The 18839-nt window shown below is 42.0% G+C and overlaps 1 protein-coding gene across 2 annotated transcripts; it reads right to left on the reverse strand.

The window, feature by feature from the left end:
* Positions 1-1318: 1318 nt before the first annotated feature.
* Positions 1319-14596, reverse strand: PSMA6 (proteasome 20S subunit alpha 6). Of its 2 annotated transcripts, XM_062576422.1 has the most exons (7): positions 14422-14596; positions 10942-11036; positions 7449-7530; positions 7039-7194; positions 4802-4980; positions 3030-3124; positions 1319-1529 (listed from the first exon to the last, which is right to left on the reverse strand). In XM_062576422.1, the coding sequence occupies exons 1-7, from the start codon at positions 14495-14497 to the stop codon at positions 1472-1474; spliced, it is 741 nt and encodes a 246-aa protein (XP_062432406.1). In that variant the 5' UTR covers positions 14498-14596; the 3' UTR covers positions 1319-1471. The 2 variants fall into 2 exon arrangements, with proteins under 2 accessions (XP_062432406.1, XP_062432407.1); XM_062576423.1 differs by lacking the exon at positions 10942-11036 and having other exon boundaries at positions 14422-14502.
* Positions 14597-18839: the final 4243 nt, after the last annotated feature.

Genomic DNA, 18839 nt, shown 5'->3' on the forward strand with positions numbered 1-18839 from the left:
GTTGCACAAAACCCAGAATCCTTAAGATAACCAACCCAAAACCAGAAGAAAGTATGGGTTCATCATACTCATTTTAACTATAGTATCTAACATGATGGACATGCAAAGTTTGGAAGCACTTCTGGAAATTCAGTAGCTATTATAAAGTCAACAGTCCACAGTACTTTGGAGGCATAAGACAGACATCTGAATAAATCTCAAGATCTCAAGTCAGTTATTACATGAGTATGTATTAAAGATGATAAAACTTAGTATTTGCTTTAAAGGATAATGCTAACAAAGGACTTAAAATACTCATTCAATGGGTTTTAATTGAAAAGTAAAAAAGAAAAAATTTGAGCAATCTGAGTTTCTGCTAACTTGTGAAGCCTTCCCAAAAGATCTCAGAAATCAAAGGCAATTTCAGAGTAATGAAAGCCAATATAGGAATAGCAAGCCAGAGGAATGAGGGTTAAGGAGATAAGTCATACTAGCTTGGCTTTCTTTCAAGATAACACTCAAGATATTTTAAGGTGTCAGATGGCTCTCTTCCCTTTTGCCTCAGTGTCTCTGCTCTCACAAGTTTCCTACCTCCATTTTTGCTGCCGAGGCAGAAACCTCTTCAATTCTAGCAGAACAGAAATGCAGTTTTCTCCATCTTGACTCAAGTTTTTGCCATCTTATTTTTTCCTCCTAACTTGGAATCTCTGAGTCTCCAAGTGAGAGGAATAGCTTCTCAAAGACATCCTCGTTGATGGACTTTGCCTGTCGGCTCCCCTGTGCTCCAACAATATTTTTGGTACTGCTCAAAGCCTTGAAGCAGGTAGGTAGTAAACAACCAAAATCCCAAAGTGCACTGTTTATAGAATCTATTTCCTTAAATAAAAACGTTAGCTTTAGAAATGCTAAATTGTAGCAGATGACTATTAAATTCAGTATCTGAAGAAGAAAAAAGTCTAAAGGCTAGAGGAACAAGCTAGAATTCATAGCTCTTTTTTTTTTCCTTCAACTTCTGTCATACATCCTCACTCGAACCTGAACAAATTAAGGTCTTTTTCATTTTCTCATATGTAAAAGAGTAATGATATAAGCTTTTCAACCCTCGGGCAAGAAGTGAACATCTGGAAATGTAAGAATTATCTTAAAACACGCATACCACATATCTGATACAGAACTTTACACTAAGAGTCATGTAGTTCAAACTAAGTATAAAATTTCTCTTAAAAGACAGCTGAAAGGCAAGTGATCATCACAGAAATATTCAAAGTCACCGAGCTCTTTGAATAACAATTTCATAGCACTGAAATTTAAAAAAGTTATATTAAAAGGAGACACCAAGTTATTTCAAAAACCTCTGTTTTATTTGTACAGAGTAAAATACATCATATAGTAACATACTGTTTTCAACCCATAATCTAGAGCCATTAATAAGTGTTTTCTTTTCACCAAATATCCTGGTCAGAAGCACAGACAATGGGAATGGGCAAGCTAGTTAGTCTCTCTCTGCCAGAGCTACAAGGTGCACATCAATCTCTGCTTCTGTAAGGATCCTAAAAGAACAAGAAGAAATCTTAAATAGCTTTGATGAGTCTTCTCCTTAAACTCCAATATCTCAGCCTAGTGTAGTAAGTTTTATACAATGCATCTTTCAGCCCTTTAAAGCACTGCTGCCAGGCCACAGGCCAACATTCCAATTCTTCTTGAAAAATAAAGGAAAAATCAAAGGCTCTAGACAGAGGTAACAAAGGTAGAAAAAGAATATGTTGTTCCACATGAGTAACATATTTGCAGGCTGGGACTGCCAAGAAGAATGCGTATGACAGTTAGTAAGCTCTCTCCAATGGGGACACGGATTTTCATAATCTTCCTTTCTGGTGGTTACCCATCCTTCCCGAAAAGTACTTAAGGACTGATAGATGAGGTTTGACAGAAAGTTAAAGGAGCAGCTTTACCACACAGTTCTCATGTGTTTTTTTTTGTTTTTTGTTTTTTTTTTTTTTTTAAAAAAAAAAGCTACACTATTCTATCATCCTAAACCTCAACTATCAAATGCAAAGCCACCCATCAATTCCAAGTCAACTTCAAAAATGCTAAAAACCACTCAGAAGTCTGCATCTATGGGACCCAAAGGTCTGAAGACTCTCTTCAATACCTGCCTACTAAGTAGCTAGACTAAAGCAGCAAAGGACTTTTATTAAAAAAGAAAGTGGAACAACTGAATGGAAAAATAACATAAAATAAACCCACAGAAAAACAAAGCAGAATTAGATGAACTCCAGTCTGCAGCAGGCAAGAGTTACCTAAATTTCAGATAAGACAAGGAGTTTGAAGGTCCTTCTGCAATAACCAAAAAGCCCCTTACGCTCCTGCTATGTTTCACGCCTACTTCTGAAGCTATGTACTGCGTTTTGGAAAGGCGGTCCAGGACACTGTGTCTAACGTGGCCTAGAGCCACCAGCAGGAAGATTTCCAGCCCTATCTGGTTAGACTCCCCAAGTATCCTTGCTGCACACAATATCTGGCACTCAGAGACTGATATACTGGAAATGTTAAAAACTATCACATTTACAAGATAAGTAAGAGTCATTTAAAGATCACAAATAGATGGAAAAGGATAAAAAAAGAAGTTAAGGCACTTCAGCAAACAGATCCCTAATACAAAACAAACCTTACTGCATTAGTTGTCATGACTATGACTTAGGAGTGGACTCCAGAATACAGTACAAATTAAAGCTTTTATTCTTTAAAGTAGGAAAAATCATCTGGTTGGCCTAACTTCAATATAATCATAGGAAAAAAAAAAAAAAACTTTAAAGACACTTTACCCTCTACTGACTCCCCCTAACCAGACCACACACTTCCAAATTGTTTTAATTTTTAAGCCAATTTATTTTACCCCTACACATTTGAATAGTTAGAAATAAGAGGCCCAAGCATTCAATTTCTGATATTTCCCTCCATTTTGCAGTTTACCATTACACAAGGAGCTAAAGCTAACTGTATATAACCCAAGAAACACACACCAAGTTTTATCAATGTTGATCACTTACCTGAACTTAGGATTTTCCACTGTGACTACACCAACTTCTATTTCTGAAGGTTTGAAATCAATGGATAATACAGTAGACAGGCATGTTATTGCTGTCTGAAAGATGATAAAGGCTACCATTAAACAGAAAGCACTAGGTAATTTCTTTTTATATAGACCTAGCATCAACAATTATTCCTCTTTCTAATTTTAAATTATTTCCTTCCATCCCCAAACTTCCACTGAAAAGTTTCCAAAAGTTTTCTGTTATTACAGAATACAGTCCCTCTGCAGTTCTCTCCTTAAAAAGCCTGATGTATAAAAACCAAAGGATATGTTTTCTTAGCAGGAAAAAAAAAAGGCAAGGGGAAGAAAGCAAAGATTAAAACCTCTGGTCCCACAAGACAGAACATGTTTGCCACAGACAAAACAAGCCAGACATCATCACTACAATCTAGAATTATTTAGAGTATGTCACTTGCACAGTATCCATTCTGTCTTTTCTTTTGATAATTAAAATTATTTAAGCCATTTTTAAAGGCTGCATTTCATTGTGGTTTAACTTGACTTTTTCCCCCCACCCTAAAAATCACTATTTGTTTTAAAAGGTGTTCTCTGCAATCTTGCTCACACTTAATTCTGCTATAGTATCATAATAAGGCTGAAGATACACTCCTAAAATGATGATTGTGCACAAAGAGAAGTTTCGTAAATAGCTAAGAGCCAAGTAGCCAGATGCTTGTCAAAATAGTTATTCTGACATACTGGAACTTAATTCTATCAGTAATAATGTTTTAGGAAGTGCAGAACACTAGACAAGACTTTTCACTATGTTGGTAATATACTGATTTTGTAGGAATTCAAATGAGACTAAACAGACGTTTTATCAGAAGACTCTATGGAAGCCAAGTTGTAAAAAATTGCTTATCCATAGAACACTACCTAAAAAAAAAGAAGAAGAAAAAAAAACACCAAAAAAGCTCTTGCTCAACAGACTCACTTCTCCCTATCTCTATCTACTTTTAAAGGGACAACATCCTATCTACATTCACAATTTCAGCATTTTTACAAAAACAATAAAAAGCTCTATAAGTGTATCCAGGATTTAACTGATAGAACTTGGTTTCAGTTAAATATCTGCTCCATAAACCTGGAAGCTTTATGAATTAAAAATAAAAATACAAAAAGACTGTATTGCCTACTCTGATCGCTCAATTGAGTGATGCATGTAGTATAATCAAGATTACTTGATTACACTCAAAAGAGGTATAAACCTCTGCTGTGTAAGTGAAAAAGAGTAATTATTAAAAAAGTTCATTGACCAATTTTATAAATAGGATACACTTGTAATGTGAGCCTTCAACTACAGTTTTCACAGCACTTTTAACAACTGGTGATGTATCACCAATTGACAGATTTGCTCCACCTCTGCCTTGTTTGGAATGCTTCCTAGCACGAAGATTGTTTTAAGCGCCACTTAAAAGTTACACTGGTATCCCCAGAATCAGGCACTCCAGTAACCAGCCACCAGCTACAGTGGGAGTCCTATGCTCACAAAGTCTACTTCAGCTAATGCAGAAGCAGAAAAAGCAGATTGGATCACTCTTGCACCTAAAACCAGCCAGATTCCTTCAAAAGATTTTCTAGTCAGAAAAGCTGTATTTGGTCTGGCAGCAAAACAGAACTGCAAGAAAACAGGAAATGCCGAGCTGCACTCCTCCCTATCACAGCCCTACATACCACATATTCATTAAAAATACTTTGACAAAGCGTGATTTCCCTCTGCTGGCCTACCTCTACTGTCTGTTCGTACGTCCAGTCAAATTTCTTCTTTACTTTCTTTTCAAGAAAACTGGTCGATTCTGTCTGTTTAACTCCTGCAGCTGTGGCCTTGAATCCACAATAGTAGCCTGCTGGATCACACTTGTACACCTGAGGGCCATGCTCTTCATCAATACCAATCAAAATCATACCTTGAGGAGAAAATTTGTTATTTTTGTATTTTTACATATTTTTTTATATATATATATACATACACACACACATGCTTTCATTCATCTTAGGAACAGAACAGATTTTATCTCCTACGAAACACATGCACAAACAGTAACACATTTTTAGAAATCAGTGTAATACCTAGAGCTGCAACTTTCTCTTTATTTCTAAGCTTACCAGCACCACTTCTTACCAGCACCTTGTTATCAGGTGTGCAGTTCAGTTCTGTGCAAACTAGATTTCTACCTTACTCACACAAGGCTACTCTCTAAAGGCAGGAAAGTTTTTGCCATGCTTACAGAACAACAAAGTCAGGAAATACAAAAGTCTAAGTCTTGGTAATAAGGTTAACTTGGCCACACTTAACATCCTGTGTATTATACGACAGTCAAAAACTGTAAACAGTAGTTCAATTAAGATGTGCCTTTTATCAGAAAATAGTTCAACATATTAATTTCAACATATTTTCAAGTTAATGAAAATATTAATAGATCAATTTTAGAAGTCTTGCCTAATCCTGACAAGCCCTCCATTACATCTGCATTTCAGATTGATATATATGAGTGGTTTTTGGCAAAAAGAGAGGAAAGGGAAATCTTAGAACATAAAACTGAACCTTTTAAGACCATTTGACTGAGTGGTTTCAAAGTAACTTCAAGTAACTCAAACTTGTCACAACACTGAAATGCATCTATGCTCAACTTCTAGATCTACAGTTGTATAATCACAGTATGCACCTTAAAAATAACTCAAGAATAGTATTTGTTAAAAACCAAAAAAACAAAAACCTTGAAACATAGAGCAAGACCAAGGTCTTAATGCTTTTAGCTTCAGACACGTAGTTTTTAAACCATGAGCCGTAGCTAACATACCTGTTTCTGAACAGATATTGAAAAAAAAGGGAAAAGAAAGAAAAAAGAGAGGGGAGAACTCATCACCTCTTCCAAAAAAAAGAGAATTGCAGTATTCAAAAATAAATAAATTAATAAATCACACACACACACAAAAAAAAAAAACCCACAAACTTTCCAGCATTATCAAGGAATGGGAAACACCAAGAGAAGAAAGAGACAATTATTCCTGAAAGTTACAAGCATAAGGAAACTGGCCCATCACAGAAAGTATGGTGCAACCCTGCTACTTCTTTACGAAGAAGTGCTCATGCCTGCAATTACGAGAAGTGATTAATTCTAAAAATATTCTCAGAAAGAAAAAAAAACAAAAATAGAAAAAGGAAAAAAAAAGCAATCACACACACAACCTCCCAAATACCTCCCACCAAAACTGACAGAATGTTTAACAGGAGAGTCGCTGAGGACATTAGATCTTTCCCCAGTCAGTTTCCAGGCAACCTAAGAAATGCAGTAATGCACTTAGCTGTGAGTAAAACAAGAGGAAGAACAAGTCAGAATCCTCTCCTCAACCCCTGCCAAATAGGAAAGTAAACACGAATATCTAGAAAACTTCACACACATCTTTTTTGCCTAAACTTAAGACGCACTTGCAATTATAAAGCAGGACTAGTATGTAAATGTTTGCAAATAAAATATTTTTAAGCAAGTCTTCCCCACATCATAGAGACCAAGGTTAAGTCAAAAGCAAAAACTGACTATGCATACTACTTCAGTCAAAAAAGAAATCATAAAATCCAACACAAGCCTAATTTCACTCTCCAAATATCGGTTTTAATAAAGGTCTTTACCCTTCACAGACACTGGTAAAAAGAGCACCTTCCATTCAGAAGCATCAGTGTGCAGTGCAAACAGACTAGGCCCAGAAAACTAACGTGAAACAGTATCAAATGTTTTAAAGAGGTTAAATGATTTATATGAATTCAAATTATAAGTCAATGGTTGAATCAAGGCTTCAATTCAAGACTTCCAACACTATGCTCTTTCAGCAGTCAGTCCATCTTACTCCCTCAGTTACAACCATATTATTTTGCACAACTTGAAAAACAGATGAGAAGGTCCCATATTTGAAGTTGCAAGCTTAGGCAAGAAATAGAGAAGATTAATTTCACACTCTATACTTACAGCAACCAAGAGGCCTCATTTCAGCATTTTGCGTATACACCTGAGAAATATCTGCAATCCTTTTACACAGCATATCCACAGGGATGTCATAGCCATACTTGTACTTCCAGTTGGCAGCCTCATAGCGGGCTCTCTGCACCTGGGATCGGCTGTCAGCTAGAAAAGAAGAGCATGAACTTCACTGAATATCAACCACACCGCATTCTTTAGCGGAGCTGGGAGTAAGACTCAAATAAACACAAATAAACACATCAGAACTAAGTAAGTTCTCTAAATCCAGTTTGAGTGTAAGAAATCTACTAGAGCACATCCTTGGTTCTACGGGATATGAAGCTGGTAAATTCTAGTTAAAAAAGCACATCACCACCACCACACACTTGGGACCCTTAAAAAGATTGTAAAATAAATACCTGTCATTCCTGTCATCACACAGCCAATATTTTCAGTAATTCTGAATAAATGAGTCACGGTGTTGGAATCCAGTAACTTATCCTAAAGAGGAAATAGAAATACTCTAATATTCTAACAGAAAACGCTAGCTTTTAATAAAAATAATAACAAAAAAGACGACTCTGGATGTTCTGATATCTACAGAAGAGCTCAAAAGAACTAGTTTACAGATAAAAATTATCTTCATTTTCTCTACTATTTAGTGCTATGGGCATACAAAGGAATCATAGAATCAGTAAGGTCGGAAGGGGCCTCTGAAGATCATCTAGTCCAACTTCCCTGCTCAGCACGGTCACCTACAGCATGTTAGACAGGGTTGCATCCAGGCGGGCCTTGAAGATCTCCAGAGAAGGAGACTCCACAACCTCTCGGGGCAACCTGGTCCAGTGCTCCGTCACTCTCACAGGGAAGAAATTCCCCCTCACAGTCAGGCGGAACTTCCTGTGCTTCAATTTCTGCCCATTGCCTCTTGTCCTGTCACATGGGACAACTGGAAAGAGTTTGTCCCCGTCCCCCTGACACCCTCCCTTCAGGTACTTGTACACATTGATAAGATCCCCCCTCAGTCTTCTCTTCCCCAGGCTGAAGAGGCCCAGCTCTCGCAGCCGTTCCCCATAGGGTAGGTGCTCCAGCCCTCTGATCATCTTTGTAGCCCTATGCTGGACTCTCTCCAGTAGTTCTATGTCTCTCTCATACTGGGGAGCCCAGAACTGGATGCAGTCCTCGAGATGGGGCCTCCCCAGGGCTGAGTAGAGGGGCAGGATCACCTCCCTCCACCTGCTGGTAACAGTCTTCCCAATGCACCCCAGGAGACCATTGGCCTTCCTGGCCACAAGGGCACATTGCTGGCTCATGGTCAACCTGTCATCCACCAGGACTCCCAGGTCCTTCTCTGCAGAGCTGCTGACCAGAAGGTCAGCCCCCAGCTCGTACTGGTGCCTGGGGTTATTCCTCCCTAGGTGCAGGACTCTGCACTTGCCCTTGTTGAACCTCAGGAGGTTCCTCTCTGCCCAGCTCTCCAGCCTGTCCAGGTCTCTCTGAATGGCAGCATAGCCCTCAGGTGTGTCAGCCACTCCTCCCAGCTTGGGATCATCAGCAAACTTGCTGAGGAGGCACTCTGTGCCCTCGTCGAGGTCATTGATGAAGAAGTTGAACAGGATGGGACCCAGTACCGAGCCCTGGGGGATGCCACTAGCCACAGGCCTCCAACTAGACTCCACGCCACTGATGACGACCCTCTGGGCTCTCTGCCTTTGAGCCAGGTCTCAATCCACCTCACTGTCCACTCATCTAACCCACACTTCCTGAGCTTCTCTAGGAGGATGTTATGGGAGACAGTGTCAAAAGCCTTGCTGAAGTCAAGGTACACAACGTCCACTGCTCTCCCCTCATCTGCCCAGCCAGTCATTCCACCACAGAAGGCTATCAGATTGGTTAAGCAGGATTTCCCCTTGGTGAATCCATGCTGGCTACTCCTGATCACCTTCTTTTCTTCCACATGTCTGGAGATGACATCCCAAAGGAGCTGTTCCATCACCTTTCCAGGGATGGAGGTGAGGCTGACTGGCCTATAGTTGCCTGGGTCCTCCTCCTTGCCCTTCTTGAAGACTGGAGTGACACTGGCTTTCTTCCAGTCCTCAGGCACCTCTCCAGTACTCCAGGACCTTTCAAAGATGATGGAGAGCGGCCTGGCAACAACATCCGCCAGCACCCTCAGTCCCCGTGGGTGCATCCCATCCGGGCCCATGGATTTGTGGATGTCTAGCCTGCCCAGAAGGTCTCTAATCCTATCCTCCTCAACCAAAGGAAAGTCTTCCCTTCTCCAGACTTTCTCCCTCACATCCAGGCTGCAGGATTCCTGGGGGCTGCCCTTAGCAGTGAAGACTGAAGCAAAGAAGGCATTCAGTAATTCTGCCTTCTTTGTATCCCTTGTCACCAGGGCCCCTGCCCCATTCGGTAGTGGGCCCACATTTTCCCTAGTCCTCCTCTTGCTGCTGATGTATCTGAAGAAGCCCTTCCTGCTGTCCTTAACATCCCTTGCCAGACTCAATTCCAGCTGGGCCTTAGCCTTCCTCGCAGCATCTCTGCATACTCTGGCTTCATTCCCATAATTCTCCCAAGTAGCCTGTCCCCTCTTCCACAGTCTGTGTATTTTCTTCTTCTCTCTGAATTTGGCCAGGAGCTCCTTGCTCATCCATCCAGGTCTCCTGCCCCTTTTGCTGCACTTCTTACTCACAGGGATGCACCGCTCTTGAGCTTGGAGGAAGGGATGTTTGAATATTAGCCAGCTCTCACAGACCCCCCTTCCTTCTAGGGCCTTAACCTGTGGGATTCTTCCAATTAGGTCTCTGAAGAGCCCAAAGTCCGCTCTCCTGAAGTCCAGGGTTGCAATCCTGCTTGTTGACTTACTTCTTTCCTGCCGGATCCTGAACTCCACCATCTTGTGGTCACTGCAGCCAAGGCTGCCCCCAACCTTCACATCTCCAACCAGTCCCGCTCTGTTGGTAAGGACAAGGTCCAGCAGGACACCCTTCCTCGTAGGCTCCTCCACCATTTGTGACAGGAAGTTGTCATCAATGCATTGCGGGAGCCTCCTGGACTGTCTGTGCCTTGCTGTGTAGTCCTTCCAGCAGATGTCAGGGTGGTTGAAGTCCCCCATGAGAACCAGGGCCTGTGATCGTGAGGCTACCTCCAGCTGTCTATAGAAGGCCTCATCAACCTTCGCTTCCTGGTCAGATGGCCTGTAGTAGACACCCACAACAGTGTCCCCCATGTCAGCCTGCCCTTTGATCTTTACCCATAAGCTCTCAACTGCCGCCTCCTCCTCCTCCCTGCCTAGGCAGAGCTCGATGCATTCCAGCTGCTCTCGCACATAAAGAGCAACTCCACAGGAAAAAAGACAGGAGAATGAAGCAGATAAAACTCAACATTTGAAAGAGTCTGACAGCTAAACAGTCAATAAAACCAAAGACCTCTTCCTCAGAGGCAACTTTGAGGTGAGGCATAAAATCTTTTGAGCCCTTATTGCATGCTACCTGTCAAACACAAGAGCTTCAACCTTTGTCAGCAATAAACCGCTACTGCGCTGACATATTCATGAAATCTGTTCTTTGTGCAATTGGCATAACGCTTTGCCAGCAGGAATTACTCAAGAATAGAAATGAAAATACTGATTTTGGACAACCTGGCCCTTATAAACCACCCATGCCAAAGTAAACCTGGCCCTAACCCATATTTTAGCTGTAGAGAAAGCAAGTCCAATGTTACTGAGGTGACGAAAAGTACAACTGAGTACTAAAGGGAGCTAAAATCATAATGAGCACAACAATCAGTAATAAAGCATTCAACAGGAATGCATCTCAATGTTAGTAAACATAGTTTCAATGTTGCAGAGCCTCAACTCCATTTTTTCCTCTCCCTTCCTCCAGCACCCCTCAAAAACAGACTACTTACAGGTACTTTCTTCTGTGTTACAATTACTGCAGAATCTTTCCCACGAACAGCTACTGATGTAAGTCCACCCTGGTTGATAGCCTTAAAAGCATATTCTAGAAAAATGTACACAAGTTAACAGAAATACTGTTAGAGACATTAGTACAAGTACCTCAGACACCCACTCAGCACAGAAATCCCACTCCGATTTCTGTTTCAGCACAAAGGCATTTGGGCAGTATTGGGTGTCTGTAAGGTCTTTAATACATTGCACAACAGAGGCTTCAGATATGCATTAAGCAGCGCGCTCTTCACAAAACCACTGTCACTGCTTCCTTCACCCATTTCTAATACATTTACTTCTTTGCTCAATTAGAATGCTCAACAGCAACAGATTTTGCTTTAAATCAGAAGGAATGCAGGAGTTTAAGATTTCAAGCATTAATACCAATAGAAGAATGTAATTTTCTTTTGTAGATTTAACTGATAAAAAATGAACTCTGTATTCTAATTTGTAACAACATTGGAATTAAAAATATTTGCTTGCTTTAGCATGCAAGAAAACTGAAATAATGGGCCTGGCACAGAACCTAGGTTTCAATTTCTTATAATCACATGTTCTGACCTGATGCTCTAACACTGTATTGATGTTTTTACTCGCTTTTTAAATGAAATCTATAGACATGCCTTCTAAACAGCAATATTCAGATAAATGTAACTGATGAAGTTTTATTTGAAATGACTTATGCAATAAGCTTCCCTTGATTAATGTTTCCAAAAGCTTTGTTCTCAAGTCCTTTAAAAATCTGTTTCTGGCAATATGTGGCAAACACTCAGAGCTTCCTAATGTCTTTTAGGTAGTAGCTGAATGTAGATAAAGTTTTTATTAGCTACGTGAATGAGACCAGAACTTAGAATATGTTTAACCAACATCAGAGAAACTGCTAAAACAGTCTTCTAAAATAGAATAAAAGGAGCAAGAAACTCAGTAGTTTTAAAAGCTGAATTTAAATCTATGGAAGAGACTGCACAACAGGAGAGGGATAATCTGTAAGTTAAAAAACAGAGCTTGCCATACTAGGATCTTAATGTTCAATCTGCTAAGTCAGTGCTGTAAAAGAGCTGATTACCATTTATTTACAGCACTGTACTTATTGCTTCAGGGCATCTACTGGTCACATCCCATTAAGAGATCTCTCCCTTTCTCCCCGTCCCTTCCATTTGCCTTCCCTGGAAGCATCAGTGCTTGCCCGCAGCAAAGCTGAGAACCCAGGGTGCAGAGAGCACTAGTTCATCTCTAACTGTTGGGGCTTCAAGCCCCAGGCCAGGGCTCAGCAAGATGTGGGAGTGAGCAGGAATAGGCCCTAAAAAAATAGTTTTGCTCACAAATACCAAGGACTGGGTTTAAATGAACCGCATAATCCCTTCTCATCCTGTTCGTATTATCACCTACAATCAAGATCCTAATCAGTTTTTAAAAGAAATAAGCCAAAAAACTACTAGAGGCATTTAAGTCTGTTTTCTGTCATGTAAATATTTCAGTAGTACTGTACATGTTACCTCCAACTACAGTACTCCCTTGCAGCTTCTTAAATACTTTGCAACAGAGGGAAATTTGTACGTAACTATTCTCTTCACCTCCCCAAAACATAACTTAGAAGAAACAAACTTTGAAGACTGGAACAAATAAATTGTAAGACAACAACAATGTTATTAAGGACACTAGCCATAGCAATGAGAATTGCATAGGCAAAAATTATTATTTTTCTCATCTGTGCTCAGTGCATAGATAAGGATCAGGTATTTGACTATAAGCAAACATGAGCTTCACTGTGGCCAGATGCGAGCCACGAGACACATTAGTGCGGCACCACGTTCAAGTTATCAGCATGGCTGCAAGTGGACTGAGCTCATGTTTGCTTGCAGCTAATCATGCACCTTTAAGTGACATTCTCCCTATCTTCCCACAGGATACAGGTACTCAAAATATCTGTAACAGTTTCAGGCTGCGTGCAGACGCTCTCAAATACACGCACAAATACTTGCTTCTGAGACATAGGTAAGATACAGAGGTTTCCCATAAACTAGCTGAATTGTTGAATACCAGTTGATGTGTATACCCAGGAGATAGTAAAGAGGGAAGTTTTCCACAGGATGCAGAAACCATGCCCAACTGTACTGCAATAGACACCGAGCCAGAAAGGCTAAGCAGGCCAACTAGCATGTTTTAACAGCAAGGGAAGGCTGTACACCACGACTCTTCCATGAAAAAGCCACTGTCTTCCTGCATGGGAAAGTGCTGGCCCTGCTATCTAGATGCATAAGGCTTATCTAGTACGTACAATACAGCCCTTAGACACAGTTAAGGTGTTAAGAAGGTATCTGTGTGTAGGCAGCTAGTACAGTAAATTTCTACCTGTGTACAGTTTTAGGTGCTTTTTCACCAGGTCTTTGAAGAAGGGTCTATTCCAGGACTGGACTGTCTGTTTATGAAGTCTGCTCCACCTAGCCTTTCCTCTGGTAAAAGCTTAAGGGGTGACACAAAAGCAGCTGTTGGCTACCACTAACAGTTCATGCAGTCTGGTCCCAGCAACCACCTCTCCTAGAGAACAGATGGCTGTAGAGGCATGTTGTGCAATGTACATGCAGAAAGGTCACTGCAGCTGGGGAAGAGCCACTGAGCTCCAAGGAAAAGCACCATCAGGATGACTCTGTCAATTCATCCGGCCCTGTGGTGTGGATCCTTCAGGAGCACCCTGGATGAACTGTCTTGCCAGCTTGCAGGTTGAATAGGCTGTTAAAGAATATTCTGTGGGAGAACACTGTGGGCTCTACAGAACCCGCTACACTGTAAAAAGAATAAAAGATTCAGTGACCTACAGAGGAACATGAAACTTGGCTGTAGCTTAACTACAGAGGGCTCACAGAGGCCTGGAAAGGAAAAGATACTGAATGCTAGCTTACATCTCATAGGCCACGCTGCACTGAAAACATGGCATTCGGGCATACCATGACAGGGCACGCACACCGCCACTGGCTTCGTTCTGGCCAGCAGAACCTGGGACAGTTCAAGTCTCATTTTAAATAGATTTTTCACAGGGAATTACAGTGCTTACTATTACATAGCATAACTACTTTGAGCGAACAGCTTTTCCAGGTCTCAGATTCCCCAAAACGCTGCACAGAAGCTTATCAAGACGAACTGAAAGCTGCACCTCCAGGGGAGCAAACAGCTTCTGGGCAGCTGTCAGTGCGGCCTTCGGGCACGGAGGCCCGACAGAGAGAGGCCACAGGAGGAGCCTCTGCGGCCGGCAGCCTCCCTGGCTCCAGGCTTTCCTTCCTGCAAGCGAGGCCCCCTCCCCGCCCGCCGCCGCCGCGGGAGGGCCGAGGCGCGGGCTGCTCCCGGTTCCCCGCCTCCGCGGCGGCAGCGACGCCGCAGGCAGGCCCGACCGGGGGCCGTGACGGGGCAGTTCGGCGGCGGCCCCCGCGCCGGGCACTCACCGACTTGGTAGAGGCGGCCCTCGGGCGAGAAGATGGTGATGTGGCGGTCGAAGCCGGCGCTGGAGCCGCGGGACATGGCGGGGAGCGGGCGCGGCCGAGGGGCTCGCAGCGTGCAGGGCCCCACCGCTACCCACACACCGGGGACCCAGCCGAGCACTTCCGGGTTACGCGCTCCGCGCAGGCGCCGAAACACCCGGCTCGCGCATCGTCACGCTCCGCCGCGGGCATGGTGCAGCGAGCGCAACCCGACTGCGCATGCGCGGACCAGGCCCCGGGCCCTCTGCCTTTCCCGCCAGCGCGCCCCTCTCGCGCATGCGCGGCAGCGCGGCGCGGCTCTCTGAGCATGCGCAGTAGCGTGGAGACGCGTTTTGTATTTCCACACGTTCTCTTAAATGGGTGTAATTTTAAAGCAAAGAACTCTGTTAACCTCAAGGGAAGATGTTTAAGATGTTATTTATGGCTTGTTGCCACAGCTGAGTTAGGAGGTTTAAAAGAATGACATTCTCTGCGTCCAGTACACAGGGAAACCCCCCAAATTTAAGCTCAGGAATATATGCTCTTTCTGCCTTTTGGCGTCTCGGATTTCCCCTGCTCTTTGTGGGAGTTTTTTTTTTTTTTTTTTTTTTCCCCAAGACAAGTCATAAAAGAGCTGGAAAAGCTGTATTTTGATATCGACACTTCTATTTTCGAAGATTATTATTAGATGAACTTTCGGTTGAAATAGACTGCAGATGCATTTTGGATCATATTATGTATTTCATACACTAAAAAATCTGCTTCCCTGAATTTTTCAATATACATCTCCTTGCTTGTTAGTGCCATGGGAGCATAAAACGTCCCACTCTGCATTACACAACGCAAATCTTGTCAATAAGGGAAACACTGCAGGCAGATATAAAATATTTAAAGCTGTGATGCGAGCACTGAAGCACAAATACCCAAGGATGCCAGTACTGGGTCTGCTTAGCCCAGTAAGTACCCTGTCTCCATCTGCGGCCAGAAGTGAATGCCCCCAGAGGAGTATTAAGACTACGGAGAGCCTTTAGTGATACGTTCTCTGCATGTTCTCCTAGTCTCCAGCAGTTTGAAGGGACTTCCCAAAGCAAAGATTGCGTCTAGTTGTTTAATAACCCTTGAGGGACTTCTCTGTTGTGAACTTGCTCTGTCTCCTTGAACTCAAGTGAACTTCTTGCATCCACAACATGCTGTGGCAATGAGTTGCCCAGCATAACGGCATATGTGGTTTCATCTGAAACTTCCATCTTTCATCTGAATTTTCCATCTGCCAGCTTCATTTGATGTCTCCTCTTGTACTGGTGGGAGACCCAGCAAACAATTGATCCCTCTTCACCCCTTCCACAACACTTGTGATGGTAAAGACCTCTATCTTACCTTGCCTTAGTCATGTTTTTTCCAGGCTGAGTACTCCTAGTCTACTAGTCCTTCCTTACGTGGATGCCAATCCATAGTATAACACTGGAGTTTCACATCAGATTTTTTTTTCCCTTGAGGAAAAATGGAAGGAACATTCAGCCCAATTGCCAAAAAGTAACTGAGTCAGAGAGGTTATGACTCTAACACTTATGACTCTAAGTGTTTGGAATTGAAGATTCAGTATTTGACTCAGACCAAGGTTAGATTAAAGTTACTCAATAGCATGGACATGACAGTGGAAATCATGCTGCTTTCAGGATATAGCTTCAACAGTTTTCCCCATCTGTGTAGCAGTTTAGTCAACTTCCAAAGCATGGTGGTGTTTCAGAAGAGCAATCAATGAATACTGCTGGTGTAATATTCATGAAGTCTTATCAACCATATTAGTCAGAATCTGTGCCGCAGGATTACACAGAAATGTTCTTCTGAGATTTTTAACATAGTAAATAATAAATTAATGGTCTTAGAGATTAAACTATTTACAAAATAGCTATATAGCTAGCAAAGGGCCAGCCACTGTTACTTGCCATGACCATGGGGGTACTCACTAGGGAAACATCTGGCATTCAGAAGGAACCCATCAGTCTAAATGACCCTGGACCCAAAGTGGACCTATCAATCCAATCAACACTATTAAAGATTCCTGGAATTTTACTGTACCACTGTACTAATAAGTAGTAATTTTCAAAGCCTCATCTCATTACCTTATAAGGTTTTCTTTTGTCCAGTAGTTTTGTTGGTAGATTGTTTTGGCTTGGCTCTCAGTTTCATTGTCAGGGAAATCCCCTAAATGCCCTTTAAATATTCAGAAGCAAATCCTCACATTCATTGTTATCTCTAAATTCCATGTTTCAGTAATTTCTTTCCAGACTAACAGACACACAAAAGCAATGTTAGTTCACAAATATCTTTAAAAAAAATGCAAATAATTATTTTTGGTATAATTAAGTATCTTCGGACAGAACTGAACCTCCGGAGAGTGTGCCCAGCTATATGAACAGGTGGTATGCAGTCGGGAAAGTCTGGCTTATTTTTCCTTTTTGGTTCCACATAGAGAGGAAGCCATTAATTCCTCATCAGGAGCTTCAAGCCTTCCAGTAAAATGTATTAGCAACAAATACAAGGAAAGAAAACAAAATCATAACCACTCTGACACTGATCTTAGAATATCTTCCTCTTGTAAATTCCCTGAGTCTCTTCTTTGTTGTTGATACCTAAAATACCTGATAAAAGATAATTTAATGCTGTATTTTTTTTGCTAGCATTAGTACTATGTTGTTACATTATTTCAGATATTCCTGAATTACAAATAAAAAACCCATAAATTTTGCAACAATTTTATTAGGTTCTCTAAATTTCTTTCACATGCAATACCTAAACCAAATGATTTCTTACAGTAATTCATTCACACGTGATAGCTACTATCCTCCCTTGACTCCTGATGTGCAATACTCAGCATATTAAATCACACAACTGAAGTATACTGTTCCGGTTGGTTGTTTTAAATAGTGGGCGCGTTCACTGAGGTGAACATGGCCCCAGTCAAAAGGCCCTGCACAACTCGCTGACTGCAACCACGTCGTGGCCTTCAGAATAAACTCCCTGCGTGAGGGTCATCGTTTGCCTGGGGAAAGCGACACCACGCCTGTCAATCTCAGGCAGCGCTCTCAGAACACGTCCAGTGATGCAATCTGCTCCTACACTGAGCCACGTTACAGTGCCAGTAACTCAGTACTCCCCTTCATGCTGCCAGGGATTAACGACAGGTTTCCATCCCCTGAAGTACAAAAAAGGAATGCAAGTACCCACTTCACGGCTTCACAGAAAAGCACACAAACTAGAATTCGATGTTAATAATTCACATAAAAACCTGTATTTAGAAAGTTTTACTATTTAGATGGTGTTACAATATCTCTAAGAGAGCATTTTCGAGGGGAAGCCCATGACTGATTAGGGACAGGTCTGGTTTCAGTCAAAAGCTTGTGTAGTATGCATTTATTCCAGTTACCTGTTGGTTATCGTGCATGTCTGTTAATGACCAAGATGAGATAAAACAGAAACTTCAGTGGATCACCATGCCTCACTATGAAATGAATAATCTGAAAGAACAGCTCCTGGTCAGCCGGAGCTCACTGAGGACAGAGCTCCAAGGGTCCAGCTTCTGCAGCCTGACATTTCAGCGCCTCTCTCACGCAACAGTGCTTGTGCGATGGTGCTACTTCAATTCAACGACGCCAATTTTGACCAAGCCAAAACAACTTTTTGTAGAGCTTGCTCTTAGCTGACAACTCTGAATTGATTATCCATAGGACTGCATTAGCACCAGAGGGACCACAGCAGCACTGATTCATATCAGCTTCTTCTGTTGTGGAGCTCACTGGAGAGGGGTTGAAATAGGTAACCTCACGCAGAGCCATGGTTGCTACCTAAGGAGTCCAGTACAGCAGAGAACACTTACTCTAACAGAGCAATACTAGCATTTTCAAGCAGGTGTGGCAGTTCTTTGACTTACAGAAGTGTGAAAACAAGCATCTGATAAATTAGAAGTAAATACACTTGAGGAACAAGAGAAGACAACCCAATCTCATCATCAACCCAATCTGCATTCCTCAGAGGACTCTGGAAAGCTGATGACACATAGGAGCAGGCATGCTCTGTTAGAAAAGGCATCTCTGATGAATGCTACCAACAACGCAATGAATTTAAAACCAAGGTTCTAGATTACCTTAAGAGGCATCCAGCTCCTCAGCACTACCTGCACAGTACCTGAAGGACACACCTGCATGCAAACCACACTTACTCGCTTACAAACTGGTATCACAAGGATCAGGAGTAAAAAAGAATCAGGTTCAACATGAAAGAAATAGCAGAGAATATGCTTGAACTTAATGAGTCCTGGGAGTTTGTCCTGGAAAACTCCCAGAGCTCAAGCCTGCAAATAATATACAAAGAGATACAAGACAAATGTGACACTAACAAAAACA

The sequence above is a fragment of the Rhea pennata genome, chromosome 5, assembly GCF_028389875.1.
Source record: "Rhea pennata isolate bPtePen1 chromosome 5, bPtePen1.pri, whole genome shotgun sequence".
In the NCBI taxonomy this organism is placed as follows: Eukaryota; Metazoa; Chordata; class Aves; order Rheiformes; family Rheidae; genus Rhea; species Rhea pennata.

Bases quoted from the DNA above. Each gene is read 5' to 3' on its own strand.
- PSMA6 (XM_062576422.1), bottom strand. From the start codon at position 14,497: ATGTCCCGCGGCTCCAGCGCCGGCTTCGACCGCCACATCACCATCTTC. The intron at 11,037-14,421 runs GTGAGTGCCCGG...ACATTTTTCTAG, and splicing joins GGGCCGCCTCTACCAAGTCG to AATATGCTTTTAAGGCTATC. The intron at 3,125-4,801 runs GTAGGCCAGCAG...ATCATCTTTCAG, and splicing joins CGTACGAACAGACAGTAGAG to ACAGCAATAACATGCCTGTC.